The following is a 19735-nucleotide window of genomic DNA, read 5'->3' as shown; positions in this document are numbered from 1 at the left end:
CATGCCCTATACCCTGATGTAGCCGCAGGTGAAATTGTACATACAAATCTTGCCAGATGATTCAAGCATTAATATTTTTGATTCACAAGTAAACACAGAACACATCCACAGAAATGGGCTGGATAAAGAATTAGTAGGCGGTCTAAAATATGTTATTTACTTTCTCGGCATATCTTGTATAAAAACAGTGATACCATTTTTGGGTCTGCATTGAATATATTAAGCTACAGTACAGTTAGCAGACATTAGCTCAGCATAGCATAACGCCTCAAACAGATGGAAACCGCTAGCCTTGCTCTGTCCAAAAACAAACCAAATTACTTTTAGTACATTTAAATGTACCAATATAAAACTAAAATGCACGTGTTTGTTTGAATAGTAAAAACTGAAAACGTTTTTCTAAAAGCACAAAATGTTGGGTTTAAGGGGTAAGTGCAAGACTATTTCTTTGCTTGGTGCAGCATCTTCCATAGTTTCTCTTTGTGCTGCTAAGGTAACCGTTTGCAGGCTGTAGCTTAATATTGACCGTACAATAAGAGTGTTTGGAGTGTAGGTAATGAAACACAGACTTAAACCGTTACAAATCCTCCACTGTCTCACATAGCCGTCTACAATATAAACTATTCGCTTTTTTATGAGAATCTACTGTATACCAATATCAATCTGAAACGTCTGTTGCCCCCTACTGGGTGACTTACAAATAGCATAAGATATTTTGAATTGTTTTTCACTTACGTCACTGGTGTTGACAAACCAGGCGATGTCTCCAAAGGAAGCCAGTTCCCCGTTCACAAAGCAGCTAATTTCACTGTTTTTCCAGCGGTTGTACACATGAACGAGGGTCACCATGTACCACTGATGAAAAAACAGAAAGAAGCAGACTCTCACAATGGGAAACTGTTTATCTGGAGTATCAATCACACAACAAGATATCAATAAGTCAGCGTGTGGTGAGAATCTTCTAGCTTACTCAATTAGCCTCCATCATGTTTCAAGACTCTGTCCCCTCAAGCTATGATCCCACCTACTTAGATGTCTGGTTTCCTCTTCAGCCTGACAACCACTGAAATGGGTTACCAGAGTAACCACAGTAAAATAGGTTATTACGATTTCCTCCGGACATAAAAGAAGACACTAAAAATAGATTGAAAAAAATCAACTAAAGTGATTGTTTGGTCCTCATGAGGTTTATTGATGTAGTGTGATGTCTTTCTGCCCAGGGGAAGGAGAAGGATTTTTTTAATTGTCCACAGGTAAAGGATGTTTTGGACTGCAATGGTTTCCAGAGTATGTTGTGCCTGGGAGGGACTCTGGGTATTGGATAATCCTTCTCTACGCTCTCCCTCTTCCCTCCTCATTCTAGCTTAGCTTCTCCCCAGAGTCAGGTAAGGAGTGACAGTTCCTTCGTACAGCCAGGTCTAGATTTATTATGAGCGCACATGTGTGTGTGCATGTGATTCATTATGTGGTGCTAACATATGATTTCTGTGATCCATCTACAGAGACATATCCAGGATTTGTCTTTTCATGTGCTTGGGTCACCAAACCAATACCTGTATTCTGCTTTGCGTTGTTTTTTGTCCTACCTTCTGTGGTTTGAAGTCGTACTTTACACAGTGCTGGAACCCTTTCCCCTTGGATTTTAAAGAGGTCACTATCAAACAGCCCCCCACAAAGTGTGCAGAGTAACCCATGCCTTTATTGGTGCGGAAACTGGAAAATAAAAATCAAGGGAGAAAACAAACACAAAGGGTTAGTTTCCGAGCGAGGCTGCACACTTTCAAGCTGACTGCCTTCAAGGGCAACACGGGTTGTAGTCTCTAATATATCATATAAGCACTTTAAAAGGGTCTCAATAGGATAAAGATAGCAAACAATCATTTCTCAACTTCACAGATTCTTCTCATCCTTCTGCATGCCCCGGCGAGATGGGCCCGGCAGTGTGATTTAGTGAATTAATCTCTTTAAAAAAGGGCACAAGGCTGAAGGGGAGCTTTTATTACAAATGCTCTCGAGCAGCTCGTTGGCCACTCAAGTCGGTTATCATTTTCACGGGAGCCCAAACAGATCACTGCTGTATAAATTAGATTTTTGACAGAAATTAATTATTGGTTGAAAAGAAGATCAACCAACTCTCCGCGCCACAGACAGGAAGCGAAGGATAATGAGACGGGGAAGATGGAGAGAGAAGTACAAGCGTTTTTCATCTGTGAGGCTGCAGCATATTTTTGGGAGTGAGTTTATGATACATCTTTGTTTACTGGTGACATGTGCACATGCATAAGTACAAACTTAGACACCTTAATTCAAATGAATACACCAGTGGTGAAACATTTCATGTAATTCCTCTCTTTGTGTTATTTGAGTTACATCCTTAAGCAAAGTTCTCATATCTGCATATTTGATACACATACATTAAAAAATAACATTTGAATGCTAAACAAAGGGAATAATGCATCTATTATTCATAGGTTGGCATTGTTACCCACCAGTACAGGTAAGGCTTGTCCTTGTCTACATTGATGTTGTTGAGAGGATCCATGCGGAGCCACGTGTGGAATGTAAAGCCATTCTGGTACGGCCATTTTGCTATAGGAGGCAGAGCTATAGCCTATTAGAGAGACAAATACAAACAGAAAAGAGGACATGGTATGAGTAGTGGAACAGTGATCATTTTAAAATGTACTTAAAAAAACAGTTGGGTTAGAAGGTATATACACAATAGGTCAACCAGAAGCGGGGGAAATGAACGTCAAAAGGCCACAAAAAGTAATCAAGTAAAGGCCCTTTGAAAAATATTTCTGTAAATAATGTTTTTGTGTGTATGAATGTGTGAAGCAGGGCAACACAGGAAGATGAGGTCTCAGACCCAGTCCTGCTTTGCTTTTACTCGTAAAAGCACCGTCACCATGGCAATGGATGGTTATATACAGAAGTTGGCAACCACATACACTATGTAAGGGGCCTGACATTGCCCAAGGCAACATTCAATGGTGCACACAATTACATAGCTTCCTGTACAAAGAACATTTAATGCAATAAAAAGTGCACTAATCTTAGTGTGACAATATGTGTCCTTTACTCCTAAACACAGATTCAGTCTGAAGACATTTACACACAGTTTGTTTTTATAATTTTTTGAAGAGTAGTTCTGATGTATTGAGTGAGAGAGGAGGTTTCAGTGCAGTGATGAGGACACAAACTGTGCCATTAAAACTAGAGAGCAGACACATTTTACTTTTAATACAAATTATTAAACATTGATATTTAAAGGTAGGGTAGGTAAGAATGGAGAAACCAGCTCGAGTGCGCTAGAATTTGAAAGTACGCAGCCGTAAAAAAATCTGCCTTTTCCTTCAGACTTCCTTACAGAGCCCCTCCTCCAACAAGTGCAAGGGCATGTTGTTTACTTAGAATTAATCACAGTGTGCCACTCTCCAACCAAAATAAAGGTTATGTTTCTATAGAAGGGCAAGAAAGCAAAAGCCTGTTTGTGTGGCCTGATCAACAAAGAACAGCGAGGTTGTGAATGGGATAATATGTAGGGAAGGTACAACCCAAATTCTCAGAGCATGATTTGAATAGTCCAAAAGCTGAAAAAAAGCCAACAGCCACAGCATCATGCATTTAAAGCTCAATCTTTAGATACTTGACATCATTTCAGCACGAGTACAAAAGTCTTTGAGGCTGTAAAAGGGTCTGAGTTGTAATGGTAGAAAATAACTAAGAGAATCTGTGAAGCTTGTTGAAAAACAGCATGGGTCAGTGAATGGCTGGCTCACAGGAAATCAGCTTAGAAAGCAATTACTATGAAATGATTTAGGAGAACTCATCGTGTAATATCTAAAGTGCTCACTTGTTTTCACACCATCAGTTTATAATAAATGTATGTATAAGAAGAGGAAGAATAAAGAACTTATTTTACATTTTGGGAAACCGTCATGCCGAGGCTGCTGGCATGGCATTGTTTGCATTAATATGAAGCAGGGAATATTAATGCTAATGTATTGAAACATTCAAAAGCGCACTCCAGCTCATCTCCTATGTGCAAACACCCTTTATGGGATGTTTTTATATTCTGTGTTGCATTGTGTGACACTATGAAGTATACTCACAGCTGCGTTCTTCCCCGGGAAGCTGAAGAATGAGTCAGGGCCGTTCCTGTGAGCCATGTACTTCATAACTGACAAAAGCTTCACTGCGTGGCGAGGCTGAGGGAAGAAAACACAACGTATTTACACCACGGACGGTGTTCAAAACACGGGCACATGAAAGCATATGAACCCAAATGACACACTTACTTGTTATGCATGATGCCACAAATGATTAAAGCAGCTTTGGTTCTGCTTGTTCTAAATTTACCTCATCAAGTTTGACATCCAGAGATTTGCTAAGCAGCACACTCTGAATTTAGTATCTCCTTTTACTTCATAATATCCTGATTATTGTGTATGAACTGCAAAGTACATCCATCACAAATATGTTGCTCTAGATCCAGGTATTGCAGCTTGTTTATTGTGAGTGATAAAGATAAATAAAAATAAATCCTATATATTTGTACGATTTTCAACAGGGTTGTGGTTTATAGAGTGCAATAGCAAAGCACTTTGTAGTTAACGTTTTGCAATCATCATAACCACCCTGGATATTTCCCAAAGATGAAATGAAGAGAGGAGCATTGGCAGGAGCGGCTTGAAAGTGGGAGTGAGGTGAAACTAAGGAGAATAAAAGCCCCATTTCCTTGACAGTTTGATTACGGTCAGAGATTGATGGGTTACTTTACTTCCATTCATCTGTCTCTCCCTGTGTGCCACGGGTCCTGCCAAGATGTAGTACCTTATCTTCAGTACATGTATCATGCATCTTGAGTTCACTGGGGCTATGTCCTAATAGGTGCACACACACACACCGACAGAAAACAGCATAGGCAGTCTGTTTTTTTTAAACCTGTAAAAGCCAATTCTTAACATTTTGCTTAATATTGGCAAATTCATGTTTTTTGGATATACCATGAACAACCGAATATAGGGCAGTGGCCTGCGGGATGGCAGCAGTTGTCGCTAGCACACTCCTCACGCTGGTCCCAGACAACCAAGACAGATCACAGCGGAATGACTCCGACTCACCCACTGGCCCTTCTCCCTTGCAGTTTGCTGAAGAAAAGCTTCAGCTCTTTCACTGTGATGCTGTAGCTGGCGAGCACGCCCAACATGTCCACCAGTAGGTCTGCAAAACACACACATATTCGGAAAGGGGTTAAACATTGTGTGTTATAATTACACAGAAAGACTAAGAATATACAATCATTTACTTTAGAAGTGAGAATGAGTCCCAAATATATATAATAATTCCTGAGCTGGCACCTGATTTTTTATTTTTAAAGAAATCCGGCTCCTTTTTATAATCATTATTGGCATTTTTATCATGACAGTGAAGCTGCAGAGGTTAAGCAAAAAGCTAAGCAGCTCAGACATTAAAAAAAAAACATGGGTAAAATAGAGAAGGCACTCTGGGAGTCGGCAGCCTCTTTCAATAGTTATTACGGACTAATGACAGGGCATGGTATGACAGATATGAGTAGTGTGCACATACATAAGCCTTGGTTTAAACCTTTAAATATAATGATGAGTGGCACTTTTATCTGCTAGGTCTATTTCCGTGCAAAGTATTAGTACCAGTATTTCATATTTGCTGTTCAGCTAAGTGTTACACAACTGACTGATTCAGAGCAGTCCATGATGTGAGGAGAGAAAGAGACAGTCTGCACATCTACTGTAAGAGCAACATAAAAAGTCAAAGTCTGGTGCCCCGGTGGTTTTTGAGGCATTGATCATAAACTGCAACATTTAACGTTTAAAATCCAGCCGGAAACCTTTGTTGCATGTCATTCTTCATATCTGTCACCTTTCAACTCCCGGAAAAGTATAGAAAATAAACACAAATATTGAAAAAACTGTGTAAAATATGAATAAAATAGGCTTTTTCATTTTAAAATGTCAATCAATAAAATAAGTTGCTTCAGTTCTATGAGACAGTTCTCAGGGAAGAGCAGAGCATTTGTACTGTGGTGGATATTACTACTGTATGATCATTACTTTCAGCTGCCTAGTTACCACTGGGCTGCATCACCCCTGCTTCACTGCACAAACCCTCCAGGCCAGCGCTGTTCTAGCTCGCAAAAGTTCACTGAGCCGAACACTGTAGGATTAATTCTGACTAATTTGCAGATGAGCAACAGACTACACTGGGACTCTGGGGAGTCTGTACAGGAGGAGTGTGTTGTCTGTATATGAACTCATGAAGGACGAAACCATGAGGTCACAGTATATGGGAAGGTTTAGAATTAGTTACTATATTTCCAAATACTCAATTGTGTCCTGAGGTTGGAGTTCATGTCTTTACTTGTTCTCACTTCACACAGAGCTCAAAGCAAAGGGTCTTCAGCTAGACACTTTCTTCCTGCCTACCGGGACCTGTGGGGTTTGGAGCTGTAGACCATATATTTGCTTCATAATAAGGCTTACCCCCCTTGGTCAATTAGTTCACTAATTGGTCATTTTAGGTTCATTTCTCTAGCATATTAGTCTTTATTTCCCATGCTGAATTTCCTAAAAACGATTGAGCTGATAAACACATGAATTAAAACGCCGTTTCCATGACTCTTTCTGGGAGTCAAATAGTAAACTAATGCATCCAAGTGACACAAACATGTGTGCTGGGAATTCATATAATCAGGGACAACCCTTTTAAAGAAATCGCTGCCTTTAACTTTACAAAAGAAATGTTATTATTTAATTTATATTGCAGTCACAACACATTACTTTTCGCACAACGTGCTGTCACCAGGTACCTGCGATCATGCTGTCAGTGGTGGATATGCGATGCAGCACCAGCTGGATGAGCCCCACGTCAGTGCACGCCTGCAGGTTGCGCACGCTCTTCTTGAGGATGGCGCTGAAGATGCTCCAGATCTCTGCCTGACAGGTGGGCTCACACTTGTCCAAAAGCTCCACCATGCACACGATGCTGTCGGGTTCTTGGATGATGAAGTTCATCTCAAGGTCAAACTGGCCTCCCACCAGCTGGAGGAGGGATAGAAGGAGAGAGGGAAGGGAGTAAGGGAGTGAGGGAGAGAGAAAAGAGGGAGACGGGGGAGTTGAGACAAGGTGTTTCAGTCAGTTATTGAGTAAGTCAAACAATAGCAATAATAAACAAAACACAACCACAAGTTTCGAAAATAGCCTTTACTGTACATGTGTTCACATTACTTGGTGTGTGCACAGCGCTACACAGATCATTAATCATGCATCAGAGCTGCTGCTGGCCAAGTGGGTTAAAGGTCAGGGGAGAAACACAGGTCTCTGTCAGTCCGCCTGTGTGTTTGTTTGTTTGTCAGCAGATTCAACCGTTTACAACTAGCCTTGGCACACAGAGATAAACCCAGAGGCAAAATATATCACACAACATCAGTTCCAATAACTTGGACATCCAGACAGACTCAAACACTGAGAAGTTCATTTGGAGGTTGTTTATTCCTGTAGGAAGCTGTGACATATTACAGAATCTGACGAAGCAATGCCAAATTAATCTTTAAGAAAATGCATCGTGATAGAATACAGTGACCTGGTCCCTGTATCTGTATTAAAACAGCATCAGTGTGTAAACATATTTACACTCGGTAATGTATTTATTGTGTACAAAGAGAACAGAATAAACACATGTTCTTTTGCAGCCAATTACCTTTTTGCAAGCCTTTATCTTGAATCATAAACACAAATTGTATTCATGGGGAAAAGCACATGCATTACACGGTGTAAGTCAGCCTTAGCAGTGACCTCCAGCTGGAGCTTGCTCAGGAGCCGCTGAGCTAAAAGGCTTGTCTTATTGTGGAGTAATGTGCTTTGTGTGTGAAAATAAATTGTATGAAACATAAATGTCATAATTTGTCACTTCTTAATAGTTGTGATGACATTTTTATTATTGAACCCTGCCTAATAGAAAAAGAAAAGGAAAATAACAATGTTGGTGCCATATTAATATTGTGGGTAAGGCTGTCGTGTTAAAATCAAGAAGGTGTGACTGGACAGAAAAAAATGAATGTGAGATTGTCGTAGCCACCCATTAGACGGGCTGGACGTGAAAACAATATGATTTGGTGCAGGGAATGGAAACTGTCCCATTAAAATGAGTGAGGTTGGATAAACTGGGCATGTGTGTTGAGTAGAAGATAGGGAAGGAGGGGAACCCGAGTATGCTGCTGCCACAACATCCTTGAGGAGGAGTGGATAAAGTGATGATAACACTGACACACACCTCACCTACTGTCCCCTTTAACCTCCTCTCACAGAGGTCTGCTAATTTCTTCATGTCGACCAACATTAGAACCATATAGATCAATCTTACACAAAGCCTATTTTATTTGTCCTTACGCTTTTGTTTATTTAAATTCACATGTACCAAAATGTATAGTAACAAATAATAAAACCATTACAAATACACAGAATTCAGTCATTGTTGTAGTTTAATGAGATCATTTTTTTAATAATTCTATACATTTTTACATTGAGTTTTGCAATGCCGATGATCTTGAATCTAAATATATTTATTTTACAAAATATCTGCATCTATCTTTCTCGATATGGATTAAAAACCCCACTCTTTCATTAACGAAGCTGAAAACACAAAATGTTGAGCCTTTTCACTTTGATGAATGACTCAACTTTATATTCTATTAGCAGGACTGTTGAAAATTAATTTTCCTTCCATTGAGTAATCGTTTGAGCAATAACTACGCGGCAGGAATATCTTCCCCTTAAATTCATTTGTGAGGCTATGAGAGGTCAGCAGGAGAAAAAAGGAACTTTACTGTCATTTGAGGTCATTTAAAGGTTGGGTTGACCAAAAAATTAGGGTTGTGCGATTATGGCAAAAATCATAGTCACGATTATTTTTGGTCAATAATTGATATCACGACTATTAAAAACGATTATCCATTTAATTTGAAAACATCCATTTATTGAAAAAAAAATATGTGAACAGTATGTTTTTAACAGTTGATTACCCTGAACTTTAAGTATAATTCAACTGAAAAAGCAATTAAAAAAATTTTCAAAATTAATAATCGTTTTATTTCGATTACATTGTTTTCGTAATCGTTGCAAGCCAAAATCGTAATCGAGATTAAAATACGATTAATTGCACAGCCCTACCAAAAATACCAATGTTTTCGCTCTTTCGTCCTACTTCTATCTTTCCATGGAGAGCTTTGCAAAGGTTTGGATGCACGCAAGTCTGAGATTGCTGCTGCCACCCGAAGTGAGAGAACTTTTTTAATATAGTATTGTGGGTGTTAAAAGCATTCTTTCAAATTATCGCATTGAAAAATATGAATTCTATGAAGACCCCAAACAAAATGTGATTTCAAAATAGCTTGTATTGGGTTAGAGACCAATTATGATGTAGATATTTTAAATCCCATTTAACCAAAACTAACAGCATGGATGGATCCAACTAGTTTTTTTTTAGATATTCATTTGGATTAAAGATCTCTTAAATTAAGTCAGAGTTTTGCAAAAAGCTAAATCAAGATGTATATAGTGTAGACTTAGTTAATGGTATAGTAACAGATAGATAGATGGGCAAACCAATCAAGTCATTTTTTTTTTTAATGGAAAATTACTAAATTAAAAACGAAGTGAATTTAGTCTAAATGTCGACCAGACAATTTAGTCTAAATGTCGACTTGTTAGGACAAGCCAGGGTTAAAGTAATAACTCATGCACCAGGTAACTTGACTTCTTCCCTTTTTTGTCTCTCAGCAAGTCATTGATAAATCACACTGTGCCACACCGTGCCATGTATTAACTTTGGGGATAGATTGCAGCCAGGTCTGCCATTAGTGGAGGCCGGGTGCCATTTTGCCACAGTAACTGTTGATTTATGAGCCTGACACTGTGTATGAGTCAACCATCCATCAAAGTCAGTTGACCAAGGAGACGAGAGCGCATGTATGGATGGAGACAGAGTGGCACAGCGCAGTGACAGACACCTGGCACACTCACAGAGACAGGGCTGAGATTGGACCTCGTTTGTCATTCTCTGCAATCAGAGGTTAAGGACAAATTAAACTATGATCTAGCCATATTATCTCACAGTGGGTGGTACTGTTTGAAGAGATTCACCAGCAATGTCTAGACCAGGGTGTCAAACTCAAGGCCCGGGGGCCAAATGCGGCCCGCGACTTCATTTTATGTGGCCCCACAAGAGCTTGCAAAGAATATAATATGTTTATTATACGGTTACATGCTACTTTACAGAAGCATGTTGCCTATGAACTACATGTCCCACAATGCATCTCAAATTAGACTTTTGTTCTCAGAATTAGATTTTTTTTTTAAAGTTACTTTTTATTTCAAAAACACATCTATCGACGGCCGAAATCGGCCCGGTGTGTCTGGGCCTTTAGGCAGCACTCCGCTCCAAACCTGGAAACTATGTGTTGTTTACGGTGTGATGTTGGTGCGAAACATCACAACGTCAAGGTTGTAACTGGGTATAACAAAGTGCAATATACAATAAGAATACTTTATATTACAAAAAGACTAAATGATGCTGCCATTAATCGGCTGTAATACTTTGAACCATGATGCAAATTGAAAACAAAGTGCATTTTCCTATAGCTAAGTGAGAACATCTAATGTGTCTATTGGTGCATGGCAAAGAGGTTTACAACCTTTCAATTTCTTTGATTGTTCAGTTCAAAGCATTTACATTGCTCTATTTTAGGAACAGCTGTGAACGGTAGCTAGCTCTACCCTCTTGTAAAGCCAAGCAGAGCTCTGTGGTAAAAAGCTGTCTTTATGGCAGAGAGACACCAGATCCCTGGCGCAGTAACCTAGCCTGGCTGCTCTCCCCCGAGGCCAGCCTGAATTAATCATGGCTGAATAGCCAAGCAGCCACTGGGCCGTAACACAAAGCACAAACAGGCTTCCAAACCATGGTCTCCATGGAGAACAACATTGGAGGATCACAGGGGTTGATGATACGCCAGAACCGGGATTCATATCTGTCGCCTGAGCTGAACCTGTGCATCAGGTACCAATGACGGTGTGAGGATTCTTGGAAATCTGAGATATGAAACCCAGTGTCAACAATGACAATGTGTGACTTGATGTTAATTTATTTACCACATACAAACACAGCCATGTTTACAGGCTGCATACAAAGAGGTTGGGGAAATGCAAAATGGAACTTTGATGGGAAATTGGTGTCCTAACTAATGTTTGCCAAAAAACTTGAATGCAGTGGGGTCATTTGTGGAAATATCTATAAACAAATATTACAAAATGCTTTTAGCTTCGCTAGGGTGAAAAGGTTAGCATATTGAGAAAGAGAAGTTAAGCCTGATTGTTTCGGATGGACATTTAGGTCCAGTACACATTTCCTTCATTCAACTAAAATGTATGAATGAGAGATGAGGTATTGACGGTGGATGTGTGTCACGGTTACAGGGCCTCTTGTTGCGTGTCACTCTCTTTTGGAAAAGGGTTAGGGTAAGGGAAAATAGCCTCATCTTGATACTTATGTAGGTCCTTGAGACTGTTAAGTACAAGTTAAAAACTCCTCGAAGAAACTTTAAAGCATGTATTTATTCCAAAAGTACGAGTGTAGTGTAAATCCTATGAAAGACCACACATTTTGGCACTGAGCAAGACATTGGGACTGAGAGTAGACGTTTACTAAAAAGCTATTTGAGGTCTGAACTTCACAGGCCAGACTTCTAAATCTTTACAGACAGCCATGTCATGCCGAAGATGAGAAAAAGCAACAAATGATGGCCACTTTGCACCAAAGGGCAGGAAATTACCCAGCTAAAAGTAACAAGCAGAAACACTGAAGCTGCCAAGACACGGCTGCAGGGGGATGAGACGCTCTATCCTGTGTGTGTGTGTGTGTGTGTGTGTGTGTGTGTGTGTGTGTGTGTGTGTGTGTGTAGTTCTCTCCGTAATGAAACTCCAATTAATTCTATGGCAGAAATCATTTGAATATAAAGTAATTTGCCTGCAGGAGACGACTGGAGATACAGACAATAGAAGAACGCCCAGTGACGAATGTTGTGCTCCCATGTAGCATCTCTCTAGTTTGTCAGATGGCTTATATCTAGATTTGAAATGCTCCGTTACTTGATATCATCTGTCAGATTGGGATTGTTAGTCATGAGGTCTGAATTGATTATAAAATGTAAATGTTATTTTATGTATATGGTAAAGTTGTTAAGACCAGCCTGCGTGTTATTACAACCCAGCATGACCATAGTTTGAAACAAAATGCTCATAAATTGGGTTGTCAGAGTGACCATGTTTTCACCACCACTGGCCTACTTTTTCAACGGCTCTACTAACCGGATCTCTTTTAACAAGCTATCTTGTCCAACCAGAGGCAGTGCCAGCTAATTATTTAACAAGAGCTCCCCCCCCCACCCTAACCCAAACATCCATCACAGTGACCGAAAACATGAATAGTGATATGACAACATCTTATAATCCTGTTGATGATCACTCACATTTCCAACATACTAATGTGAAGGGTTGAAATGCCTCCAGCAGATAATCTGTCCAACTCAAATCCCTCTAGTGCTAGCACTGATGAGAGGGAACGAGCTTCTGATGGTGTAGATGAGGAAATGGTGAGGCGATATGCATGCATTATTTCAGGCTCTGGTTGCAATACAGTCACAATGTCTGTAAAGTAAGCAACCCTTCACATGAAGTGGGACCACCGTCGAAATGGATTTCAGAGATCAGTGAAAGGTTCATAACAAGACTGTCTTTATTTCAGATACAAAGAAACAAAGCTTCTGAGCTGATGTTCATACATTGTTTTTACTGTGAAAAATGTAAAAATTGCTTGGAGGAATTATACCGATAAGAGAATGGTTTCTTCTACCAACCCTGGGATATGAACCGATATTTTTCTTGAAATATGATATCCGTTTAAGCTCACCAACACTGCTTTCTAAAAGAGTTACATTAAAAAGACATACAGAATATTTGGTGCACAGAATTGGCCGGTGGCATCTCCTTCCACAGGACAATTATGTGACAGCAGGAAACTCAAGTCCACTATCTTCTCGTAAACAAATAAACAGTGCCGAGTATAGGAAGGCAATGACTGTAAGCATGATGTGGGATGACGGCGGACTCGTAGAGTGAAGCAGACAATGTCGCTGCTAGTTGGTGGTTCTGGCAATATTTCAGACCAAACAAGATCAGAGGATCCTTCCAAGTCTTGACATGAATAAAGAGTGCTTTAAAAACACGCTGTGAAGTTGAAGGACCTTATTATTTAACACTGAATTTTTCTATTTTGCATACTTTAAGATATGTGACCAGTTACAAATACTCCTAAAATCATATCAACATGCTTTTAATTTGCAAAAAATAAACATTTAACAGAAATTATACATTTTTATCAAAGCGTAATTAAATGATCATCAAGAGTAGGGCTGCACGATATTGGAAAAAACTGACATTGCGATTTTTTTTCCCCCTGCGATATCAAAACATGCAGGAATTGAAGAAAAGACCATTTTTTTCCCCGCAAACCATCCTTTCTTGAACTTTAATGCTATACAATTGGTATTTTTCCAACTATATTTAATCGGATGAAGGATTTTAGTCACGGACGTCTGGATCTTAAGTTATCAGAGCAACAAGCTGAGCTAGCTCGGTTAGCAGCGCCGACCTGCCCTGGAGAAACACCTGAAACTACTTTATTCAGTGTTTTTACCTTTAATCACCGGGGTCCGTTTGCTTTGGAGATTTGATGGTGATCGGTGGTTTGCTGTGCATGCAGAGCCTGCATGTCACTCACTCAAGTACCCCTGACATGAGAGCCGCGCGAGTTTTCCTTTTGTAGCAAGCAGCAAAATAATTGTAACATGACATGTTTGAGTTAATTTGCCTACTTAATATCGCAAGTCGTACCTACTTAAATTTGTTTAAATCGCACGGCCACGCGATGTGAATGTCGCGCATGCACATATCACAATTATCGTCACGACACGATATATCGTGCAGCCCTAATCAAAAGATCATCTTACTGCGACATTGCCCTGCTCTCTACACAGAACGCAGCAACTCCTTCAATGTGTAATACACAACAAATATGCATTACAATCACTTGTATGGCCTTGTTTCTCTAGCTTCTGTTGTTGAAATATTTGAAGAACCTCAAAAAGACATGCTGCGTTGTGGACGAGCCAGCCACTCTACAGAGCAGGAGTGGAAGGTCAAGTGGGGACAATTATGCATGCAGTGACCATGGAATACACTGGTTCAATCATCACAGCTAAACACAGCCCTTTTTACCCGACTCACTTCATAACAAATTGTTATTCTGATTAGTCTTCATGAATATTTTACAGAAGAAGCACCAAATATTTGGGTCGCAAGCTAACATTGAGATGAATGAACAAATGGTGATTATTCAGCTAATTGCTAAATCATTCTTGGGGTGTTTTACCCACTTTACCCCACAAATTAGAAGATTGATCCTCTGTCACCGTTGAGAACATTTTCTCTCAGCTGTCTTGCTTTTAGTACAAGAAAGACAGTGAGAGACAGAGAGGAGAGACACAGCAGTGAAGAGAGATATTTAAATAGCTCGATTTCTAAGAATATCTTCAGAGGGGCAACGTGCCAAGCTTTTGTTTTAAACAATGGTTGACAGTCATTTTTATACTTCATTAAACGTGATAATGGCCAGGCGGTAGTGTGATCCGCACACCATTTCCTTTGTTATTCTGTTGCCTAAGGACACGGGTTTAGGACAACATGCAGAAAGCTGCAGTTAAAACACACATGGAATGAATTGGCCAGTATGTGCCGACGTCGTTTTGACTCACATTAAATGACATTCTTTGATGAAATCACGTATCGTTTATCCTGCATTATGCCATTCTCACAGGCGACATAGACCCTAAACAAATAAGGAAAGCAACTACCTTGATTAGGACCAACAGTACATGTTATCCAAATGGAAGAGAGTGGATTTTGATTATATGAAGGATGATCATACAGTGTAAAATGTGATAAAACATGTCTGCATTTCCGTCCAAATGGACACAAAAAACAGAAACCAAACGTAGTTCTCTTCCACGGTCCAATGTACTTTCCTAACCAGGAGCATAGCCAGTTTGTCATGCATTGGTTAAGCAAACACAAACATAAGTGCTTGGATGATTCCTTGAACCAAAAAGAGACTGCATTTTGACTATTTCTAACATTACATTACTTGTTAGTAATTTATCCAAAGCGACTTACATACAATACGTGGGCAATCCCCACAGGAGCAATTTGGGGTGAAGTGCCCAGGGACACAACGACATGCTGACTGCAGTGGGATTTGAACCTGTGATCCTCTGACCCAAACACATACGCACAACCCACTGCGCCACACGCCTAACATAAATGAAGAACTATCTTAGCATTACATAAACAATTCCATGACAGAGCTCTTTAACACTTGAATTGTATCTTTCTGGAGATCTGGCTCAAATGGCAGGGAGGCTGCCATCATCAACATAAGGAAAAGGCTGGTCAGGAAATAGGGCTCATTAGACATCAGAGTCCAGGCTTTAGGGCATTCTGTTCCTTTTCCAGAGCAACATACTAACTAAAGTCGGCTGCTTCTAATATAAGAAGTTCAAAATGAACACAATACTTGGATATAACCTATTGACTGCATGGCTTGCTAATTCAAACAATGTATCTATGGTCTCTGTCTGGAATAAGATGTCCAGTATTAACAACATTCATGCTGAAGAATACGCTTTCTCTGTTAACGTGAGGCGACTTTCAGAAAGCAGATACAGAGAGAAGTGATCTGATCATGAGAGGCAAACAAAGAATTTCATTGTGTGATCCAGAGGCGCCTACGATTTGAGTTTGCATAGTGGCAGTAAATAGGAAAGGTTGGCTCTGGGGCAACATGTTAAAAATAGCAGCTTGATCAGGGAGGTGAAGAAGGAAGGAGATAAACTTCCAGTCTGCCTTGAAGCATGGAGGAGCGAAATGAGAATTTCTAGGACGCACCCTTGATTATTAAAATGTTAAAAGATAGCTTGTAGTTTAACGTAAACAAAGAAAGTTTCGTACAAACGCTCGTGGTGGAAACCGATTAAAATATCCTTTTCATGCGTGTTCAATTCAAGTGATTGGTGAAATAATGTCCTCGTTTAGTGCAAAATGTATTCTCAAGCTATTCTGAAGCTTCTGCAGTCTAAGTCAGATAAATCATTATTATAACAAGCATACAGTTCCCTCCTTGTTTCCCCAGATAGTGTTTCAGTATTGAGCTTCAGTGGAACAAAGATAAACACGCAAAGGAACTTTTGTACTAAAAAGACAGACATTTCAAGTAAACCCAGCAATAAGTCCAAAACACCCAATCCGATGTGCTTCCTCTCCTGAAGCACCAACATCATAAAAACAATAGACATTATTAAAACATGAACCTTCAGGGGATACTTCACACAGCACTAAAAACATACGTTTAAGGAGCGTAACTATTGTAAGGCAATACTTGACTTAATTATTTGCCCAGAGACACAATTTGACAGGATCCGAGCATGCAGCCTAGCACCTCAGTTTAACAACTTCCTGGAGGAAACCCAGAATGGGGAACCAGGAAGCGGTCTGCAGCATTTCCTATCGCTGGTGTTTCACTCAGATTCCTGGGGTTTGTATGCAAGTTTATCAAGGTAGCCTTCTCAATCTTTCTGGTGCACAAAGTCCTGAAAAGCAAAAACAAAAGTGGGATAAGGTTTCCTATTCCTAAGAGATATGTGGGCCATTTACAATAAATCACACTATACTGAGATCAACTGAAATACATGGCTGCATACAGGGTAGGACAAACATATTGTGCACTAATGCCGGTAATGTTGTTTATTGTTTATATTGCACAAAATATAATGATTGTCCGCCTAAAATGTGAAATAACTGTCTTAACTATGTCTTTCAAAAATCAAAAGACACAAAGCCATGTTTTGGGATGTTTCACATGAAGAGACAGTTCCCTCCGGGTCTCAAAACTTCCTGTTGAACCTTGATGACTTGGGCATGATTCAATGAAACATCTGTGATGCGAGCTGCCCAATAGATAACCTCGGTGATGTTCCAGCATGAAGACACCCGACCCTTTAACATTTATTCTGAGATGATTGTGACCAGGTGCTGCCTGTCTGATGGTCCTGTAGATGTATGATGGCAATCGCCTGATGCTCACATCAGTCCGTTTATGGGTTACTGCATCATTCTTTTGACATCTAAAAAGGATGTGTGTTTGTCGTGGATTATTGAAGGACAACATATCAAAAACAAAGTAAAAATCTAAAACATTTACTTGTTCTTTTTATCTAAATGACAGGATGTTCTGCTTGCGAGTTCAATCTTTTTATAATGTCTAAAGGAATTTGTTTTATCGTATATTGTCAGACCACATGTACAAAGATGTGGTAACCAGTTTATCCCAAATGGTTAAGAACAACATAAAACATACAGTTAAATGCAAATACTCTTGTCTTGAGAAGTTACGTCTGGGAATGTGTCTGGTTTTAATCAGAGATAGCCAGACATTAGACTACAGAGTTCCTGGTTCCTGGCCAGGACAAACGCTCCCTGTTCAAGGTTTAACCAATGTAATCAATAAAACCTAATAAGCTTTACAAATATCTCTAACTAGAACAAAGAATATGCCAAACACTTCTTCATTTAAGTTGTAAAGAGCCCAGTTGACCTGATGCCGATAGAAAAGTAGGTTTCGAGGCCAGATAAAAAAAAATTAAAAAAAATGGAGCTAAAGCATTGTAAACTTCAGGTAAGCAGCGTCTGAATTTAAAGGTAGAGTAGGGTGGGTAAGAATGGAGAAACCAGCTCGAGTGCGCTAGAATTTGAAAGTACGCTGCGGGAAAAAAAAAATCTACCTCTTCCTTCAGACTTCCTTACAGAGCCCCTCCTCCAACACACACCAAGGCGCACATGACCAATGAGGGCACGAGATAAGTTTGTGCACAGATGGAAGGCTAACAGGCAGGTAGGCCATCCAGTTACTTTAGCCGGGCCGGCTAAAATGATTGGTTGTGCTTTTTACAGCGCTACGGCTTCCACAGATGACGTTTTTTTTAATGTATTTATTGTCAAAGCATTTAATATATTCATTGCCATCGGGATGTTAAGAGCATTCCATGGAATATAACAAAAAAGTGTTTCTGAAATGAATTACCTACCCGACCTTTAAGTGATTACTTCAGGTTGACATACAGTAATGAAATCAGAAGAGTGTGTCCAAAGCATTACTAGTGTTTACACAAAACACTTGGTGGCAAAGTTTAGATGAAAGTTTCATTTCAAGTCCTTCAACAGTGAATACCGCTTTACATTTGATTGAGCAGTGTTTATGTATGGACTTTTACATGCTGGACTTTGGCAACAGAAGAGATGTTGATGCTGAGAGCCTGAAAGCAGGTTAAGGGTAAAGGAAACAACTAGGGGTCAGGAGGCTGGTTCTGCCAAGGGCCAGCCTGTCTCAGCACTGATGATCATTGGTATGCAGCTGCAGGTTAAAAAAAAATACATACGAGTGACAGAAAAAGCTAGCTTGATTAGTTTAACCTAGTTTTAACATGATGACTATCACAGAAGCATAAGTATTCACATGGCAATATTTTGACAAACAAACCATTAAGGGCTATGGGAAATCAGATTGTCTTTAGCATAGCAGCATCATGCAGTCTAACATATGACTAATGCAGATAGATATGCCACAGGCTGCAACTGGAACACTTGTTTAAGCATTGAGGGGGAAGAAAAACCTAAATGGTCACCATTGTGTCAACATTCAGTGATGGTCCTATTAGGCAAAGCCTGTCTGTTTCCAGTTAAACATAGTTGGATATAATCACCTCCATAACATTCTATTCATGAGATCATAAAGCTAGGCTCTGTATGTTGAGCACACTGCACCATACCTCTGAAACATACTGCGCAATATGGACTAAGGTTGATCATTTAGACCTTAACATTTGTATATCTTCATGTAATATGTTCAGGTGTGTTTCATCAGGAACTTGGAAGTGTATATATAACACAAAGTATCTACCTAAACAAGGACAAAGGTAGAAGACAGAGCTCCAGAGAGGCGAGACGTGCATCAACAATGACATTGTGTTTTGCTTTGAGAAATCTCCCCACAATGAGCCAACACCTTGAGGCTTCAACAAAACATTTTGTACGAAAAGGAGAAGCATTTCATTTTACGCTTTAATATTCACACCTTCTACAGCAACATGGCTGGCAGAATTAGCATATCATTACACCCCCTACTGTGAAGAGAAGATAACAAGCTGGGGGGTAGGTATTGCTTCCTGTTTAAAAAAGCCAAAAAGTATACTATACTGTTCCAACATGTGAATATCAGGGATGCAAACTTGTCACCTTTCGGCGAAATTCGCCGTTTTGAATCCAAAATAGGTCGTGTGTGATTCATGTAGATCTGCAATAAAAATGTTTTTGGGGTATGGGGGGGGGGGTTGGGACCCGGAGTAATCTGCGGCCGCGATGATGGTCTATCTAGCTTCAGCAGCTACATTAGCTACGGGTGCGTTCGTTAATATTAACTGTGTGTCACTGGTCCGGAGTCACTGTGGCACAGACTGGACCGCTGGTGAACAGCT

At 39.8% G+C, this 19735-nt stretch overlaps 1 protein-coding gene across 1 annotated transcript in view; it reads right to left on the bottom strand.

Annotated features, from left to right (window-relative positions):
- The window catches only part of lrba (LPS-responsive vesicle trafficking, beach and anchor containing), a 185724-nt gene that overhangs the window by 154903 nt on the left and 11086 nt on the right, over positions 1-19735 (bottom strand). Inside the window, 7 exon segments of the mRNA XM_034086063.2 lie at positions 736-855; positions 1587-1713; positions 2490-2611; positions 4116-4211; positions 5127-5140; positions 5143-5226; positions 6851-7082. Of these exon segments, the coding sequence (XP_033941954.1) occupies positions 736-855; positions 1587-1713; positions 2490-2611; positions 4116-4211; positions 5127-5140; positions 5143-5226; positions 6851-7082 (795 nt within the window).

The sequence above is a fragment of the Pseudochaenichthys georgianus genome, chromosome 1, assembly GCF_902827115.2.
Source record: "Pseudochaenichthys georgianus chromosome 1, fPseGeo1.2, whole genome shotgun sequence".
Lineage (NCBI taxonomy): Eukaryota > Metazoa > Chordata > Actinopteri > Perciformes > Channichthyidae > Pseudochaenichthys > Pseudochaenichthys georgianus.
This window is presented reverse-complemented; position numbering and strand designations above follow the sequence as displayed.